The sequence below is a fragment of the Benincasa hispida genome, chromosome 9 (assembly GCF_027475165.1).
Source record: "Benincasa hispida cultivar pf3 chromosome 9, pf3_genome.v1.1, whole genome shotgun sequence".
In the NCBI taxonomy this organism is placed as follows: domain Eukaryota; kingdom Viridiplantae; phylum Streptophyta; class Magnoliopsida; order Cucurbitales; family Cucurbitaceae; genus Benincasa; species Benincasa hispida.
Genome location: NC_143486.1, coordinates 24,930,563 through 24,936,562, shown reverse-complemented (window position 1 = coordinate 24,936,562; position 6,000 = coordinate 24,930,563). Strand labels below are relative to the sequence as shown.

Genomic DNA, 6,000 nt, shown 5'->3' with positions numbered 1-6,000 from the left:
TAAAAGTTCAAGGATTTATTAAATATGTTTGAAAATTTAAAGACCAAGAATAGACACAAAAGTTCGTAGATTAAATGTATGATTTAACTTAATAATTTTTAAATTTACAGCTATTTACATGAGATGCCAAAGAAATGAATTGATAATTAATATTGATGTCCAACCCTTAACATTAGAGATATTTTCATCCTTGAATATGTTCTTTTTTTTTAGTATAACAAATATGGAGATAAGATTGAATCTCTACCTTCATGGCAACATGTAAGTTTTGCTCACTTGGACTCCAGTGTTGTTTTAATCCCAAATTATCATACCAAATAAATAAGCAAGCATTTGTCTGGTGAAATTCTACGTTTCCCTTTAAAAGTTTGAGACAAATTCTTTTTATAATTATTTGTTAGGTCGTCTTTTTCTTGACTAAAGTTGCACCCTTCTACTATTGTATTTTTTTTCATTTTTTTCTCCAAGTAATGCACAATTGAACATGTTCAATTCAATTCAATTCTTTTCATGTTTTTTTTCTTTCTTTTTTTTTTTTTTTTTTTTGTATTATTTCACTCATTTAATCAAACACTACAAATAGAGCATGCTTGCATCATCTCTTTCCTAATTATTTCATAAATCAAATAGTAAATTCTCAACAATTGAGTTTAAAATTCTCCACACTTCAATTCACCAATTGAATTTATCTTTTTTTTTTTCATATATCTGTGAGTATATTTTGACCAACCTATGCACACCTCGACTATTTTCTCGAGACACCTAATTTTAACTATACCATCAAACTAATACACTCAGATATATGCATACACTAGCAAAAGACCAATTGATTCATTCAAATTCAAATTATCCCCACCACTTGCCTTGAAAAGCGGACAAACTATTCTATTTTAAGTTCAAATATTTGGAAACTAAATAACTTTAGAGATAACCTGAGACCTCAAAAAGAAAGTAAAGATGTCAGCTTAACTATTTTAAGTTCAAATATTTGGCAACAATAATGCACTTCCTAATACCGATCAAACAAATATACAAACCAAATAAGAGTCTCCAATAATATTACACAACCCAAAGAAGAGCTACTACTTACATTCCCTCCAAATTCAAGAGAAAAAGAACAAACACTGAAACACACACACACACACGGACCCCTTGAATTGTTACTGTTTATACAATAATCACAGCCAAAGGACAACACACCTTCACCATTTAGTTTCTTGAGACGATCTTTACCATTTAGTTATATTCTGTTGATGTCTTCAATTAATGTAATTCATGTGAACTTACATTATCGTACGAGGTCAGAGGTCAGAGGTAACTTAAGCAGCTCCCAAAGCTTTTTTGATGTCACCCTGAGTTCAGTAGTAGGAAAAAAACCACAACAACTACAATCAACAACCAATCAGTTCAATTTTGAAGGAAATGGGTTTCATGGGAAGGACGACGTACCTCAATTGCCGATGGATTGATGGTCGGACCATAGCGGTCAATGACAACGCCTTCCTTGTCTACCAAGAACTTGGTGAAATTCCACTTTATCCGGGAGCCTAAGAACCCATTGCTATTTGCTTTGAGGAACTTATAGACTGGTGCCGTGTCTGGACCATTTACTCGTACCTAAATGATGCAAAAAAAAGGTATGTGATTGTGGACAATAGAGAACTTACCAAATTCTTGATTTTTCCGAAGCTTTTGGGAGTATTGTTTTGCTGCTTTGGTTTTCAAAGTGGGAGATGGGTTATTGTACTAGGAATTACTATTTAAAAATTTATGATTGTCAAAAGAACAAGTGGAAGAACTAGTAACCTACCATCAGTAAGAACAAACTAAAAGAAAGAGAAACCACATTTGATATTAGAGAACTGTTTAGCGAAAGAGCTCCTAGTCCTAAGTCCTAACTTTAAGTACCAAATTCATATGCCGTTGAAAACTAAGTCAAAAAAATCTAATCATTCGTACTCTACATGAATTCTATCTATTGTGATAGTTTAAATCATAGGAACTCCAAGAAGCTGCTAAAATAATAATGACATCAAACCATATGAAGGAAGAATTATAGGAAGTAATCAGCAAACGGTGATACTTCATTATCATATATTCAAAATCTTCATGGCAGACATAAGAACAGAAACTCACCGTTTAGATGTTCAATATAAGAGTTAATGGCACATAACCAGAAATATGATTCTTAAAAATAAGTGAAGGCAAAAACAAGGCTTCTTTCAGCAACGTTTAGAAAAGCATCATTACCTTTTGGAAGATTGGATATTCTGCCTTGTACCTTGTACAAGCAAATTCTTGGGCATCCTGGCTCGTTCCGGGCTCTTGCTTCAAAAATTGATTGCATGGAAATGCCAGTATTTCAAAGTCTGAGGACGGCAGATATATAGTGTAAGAATCAAATTAAAGGAACAAATAAAAACCAAAGGAAGATACAGTATGCTTTAATACCATAATCTAGGTCGCAAAGAAAAAGGCATCAAGGATCAGCCAAAAAGGGGTAAAAAAAATCCCAGGGATATATACATATGTCATACAATTTGAGATTTTTATTTTTATTTTTACAAGCCAATCACAATGTTAAAAAGTAAAAAACCACTTCCCTCCTACAAGCACCTCAACTATTCTTACAAACAACTGCCAACACTACTCTATTTGGTTATTGAATAAACACAAAACATTAAATCCTACAGGTGTCCAACATGACATCAACCCATTCTCTCTAGGCCGCTTATTATTCTTATTAACCATTTGGTAACCCATGGTCGTTCAAGGTTGTTTTAAATTAGAATCTGCCACGGTGAAACCAGGCAGAACGGAAAAACAGAAGGCACCACACACAGAACACCCTTTTGAAAAACTAAAGAGAAAAACAGAGAATGACCTATGTAGAAAGCTTTTGTCTCCAAAAATGAGAAAATTTGTTTCCTTCTTTCCCATTCAACAATATTATTCTTGCACAATCCCTTTAATTGACCACACCATTCGAGAGTCAAAGGAATAAGCCCTGTCTTTTCTCAGGACAGGACTCAGACACACACCACAACCATAGGGTCTTGGTAGACTCCTTGTTTTCTAATAATTTCTCTCTTTCCATTAAATTGTTTCCCTTTTTAATTGTTAAATGTGGTTCACAAAATCCTTCCTCATCATATCATACTTAGATATTTTCTTCTAACCATATGCATACAAAGTCTGTATCACGTGGGTATCCAATTCAATTCATCAAGCATCAGTAAAAGCAATGAAAAGATTGATAACAAAACAGCCTCACAGGAATCAAAAAGGAAGAAATAAAACCTCGATCCCTGTATCGATTGTAAAGGTCAGTCAACTGGGAGTAATTCGAATCCGTAAACCCACTGTTCATATACCAAGACACACACAAAACAAGTAAAACATTCAGTAATTAAGCGACGCATCAAAGACTCACAAAGAAACAACCAACAAAAGAAAGCGACAAACAAACCATTTAGAAGCAACGTTAACCACAAGAAGAACCTTCCCTTTATAGACACTGAGGTCTACATCTTTGCCTTTGAAATCCTGCACCCCATTAGCAAAATCTCATTAAGCAAAAAAAGAATGGAGGTCCCAGTGAGGAAAGAGACGAAATACAGATAGAAAAAGGAAGAAAAGAGAAATGGGGTTATTGGGGAAAAGGGAAATTAAAACCTTGACAGTGAATTCATGGATGGATTTCTCGGCCACTGATTGAGACGCCCCCATCTTTTTGCACCTCTTCGAAGATTTGTGATCTGAATTTGAAGAAGAAGAAGAAGAAGAGAATGGGGATTATTACTTGAATTTGATCGTGAATAAGGAATTTGGAATCGATCTCAATGAATTCCCAACTGGTTTTTGAGACCTAATTGCTTTGCTTCAATGGTTATATCAGTTGCATGTTATAGGTCATCTTCACGTGTCTATAGATTGACATCAATCAATGTGAATTGAGTAAAAAATTAAGGAAATATAAAATAAGGTTAAATTGCACACTTAGTCCTTCTAGTTCGAAAAAGTTCAAATTTATTCCCTTCGATAAAATTCTGGTAAATGGATTTTATCAAAATTATAATGACTATTTATAAAGTTCTATTAAATGATAACAACTATAATTCTAATTTTTAAAACCATATAGATTAGATGCTAGCCTTTTTTTAATTGTAGATACTAAATTTGTACTTTAACTTATAAAAGAAAAAAAAAATCTTTTTTTTAATATATGTGGCGTGAGAATTGAAAACCTCAAAGTCAGTAGGTACAAGTTTTTATATTTATCCTCATTTTGACAAAAAAAAATGCATCAATTAAAATTCTAAACTTTGCGTTCCTTATTAAATTTTGTAAGGATTATGAAATAAATGTTCTTGTTCATGGGAAGAAAATTTGGACCAAAGCAATGTTATTACAAGGAAATTTAAGCTTTTTTTTCTTAATTTAACAATTGTATGATGAGAAGTAGAAATTGAACTATCGACCTTTGACTTAAGTTTGACATGATAATAAATTTCTCACCTAATGAGTTGGATTTGGAAGTAAATTTGAGTTAATGGTAAATAGAATCAAATAAAAGTAGTATTTTTTATATAATAAGGGAAAAATGATTTGAAACCGTAAACCTCTTGACCTCTAACACATTCGTATGTCAATTAGATTATGCCTGTTGTGATAAGGAACAATAGTTAGGCATTCGTGAAAAAAATAAAATACTTGCTTGTTTTTTTGTAATTTATTATTGCACTGTTATCTATTCTATTTTAATAGAAAACAAATGTAGAGCAGAAAATTAAACCAATTAAGATGGTAATTGTAATTGATGTCTTACAAGTTACATAAATAGATTGAACTATTTAAATATTGGTAATTTTCTTTTCCACAACGTGGAGGATAGGAGAATCGAACCTCTAATTTTAAGATTATAATACAACCAATAAGTAATTTGAACTATGCTCATTGTAAATTTAAGTATGATATTACAATGAAAGCACTAAATTTTCAACCTCAATAATTAAACTAATAATTTAACCCTCTAAGTTTAAATGTGGAAACATTTTAGTGCGTCATCAATCTACATTATTGTAGCTAACTATTTTTATTTTCTAAAATAGAAAATATGCAATTATTTTTTCACTCTTCTTTTTCCCTGGTCCCATTCGTCGAGTAGGAATGCTAACATTGTAGCTGCACAAAATAAACATATTCAAAAAAGTTCGTAGTACATACTTCTTCCATACAACATTTTGTACGTTATTAAATGATATATTATTTTATTTTATGAACCCACACTATTCTTTGTTTAGTACAACAAATGTTGAGTCAGGATTGAACTTGGTTATAAAACAGGCTAATACCACTAGCCCAAACTGACTTTGCAACCTCACACCATTCGTAAATACTTCTTTCACAAACAATAAATAAAAGTAATATGAAAAACACTAGATTTCTCTAAAGATAACTTTTTTTTTTTTTTCCTTTTTCGAGGCAAAGATTTCATTTTCATTCGGTGTATATCTAACTTGTTCAAAGTTTAAACCCAATTTTCCCTGTTCACTGTCTTCCTATTCTGGCATCATGCAAACATCTTTCTGGTTTTCTATGCTGTTTCGTACCTAATCCTCGAAACAGTATTATCTAATTCTTACCCACTCGAACATTGTCTTAAAACTACTTTTCTTCGTATACAGCTTGGTAAGGAAGCATTTCAAATATATATCAATACTCTAATAATAGTACAAAACAGCAAACATTGACTCCCAAAAGTTCATCTCAAAACCCATCAAAACAAACAAGCCACTTATACACTAACCATAAACAAAGAACAGGTTCTTAATTATTATAAAAAGACCACTGGAAACAGAACAAACCTAACAAATCCTCTGAATGAACTTCTAGAGAACTAATCTTATACATATGTGATGTAACATATCTATTATTAGATCAAAATACAGAGACAGCCTCCTTTAACCCATTCAAGAAAACTCTTACTCTAACAAGACG

At 31.9% G+C, this 6,000-nt stretch overlaps 1 protein-coding gene across 1 annotated transcript; it reads right to left on the bottom strand.

Annotated features, from left to right (window-relative positions):
- Positions 1-947: 947 nt before the first annotated feature.
- On the bottom strand, positions 948-3,967 carry LOC150033701 (putative glutathione peroxidase 4). Its single transcript, XM_090317713.1, has 6 exons — positions 3,676-3,967; positions 3,470-3,546; positions 3,301-3,362; positions 2,251-2,369; positions 1,450-1,617; positions 948-1,352 (listed from the first exon to the last, which is right to left on the bottom strand). Exons 1-6 carry the CDS (start codon positions 3,727-3,729, stop codon positions 1,320-1,322), a joined length of 513 nt encoding a protein of 170 aa, XP_090173839.1. The 5' UTR covers positions 3,730-3,967; the 3' UTR covers positions 948-1,319.
- Between the last annotated feature and the right edge of the window lie 2,033 nt (positions 3,968-6,000).

Excerpts from the sequence above, each read along its gene's own strand:
- LOC150033701 (XM_090317713.1), bottom strand. The coding sequence starts at position 3,729 with ATGGGGGCGTCTCAATCAGTGGCCGAGAAATCCATCCATGAATTCACT. Across the intron at positions 3,363-3,469 it reads GTTAACGTTGCTTCTAAATG|TGGGTTTACGGATTCGAATT; the intron begins GTTTGTTTGTCG and ends GTATATGAACAG. Across the intron at positions 1,353-1,449 it reads TCAATCCATCGGCAATTGAG|GGTGACATCAAAAAAGCTTT; the intron begins GTACGTCGTCCT and ends TACTGAACTCAG.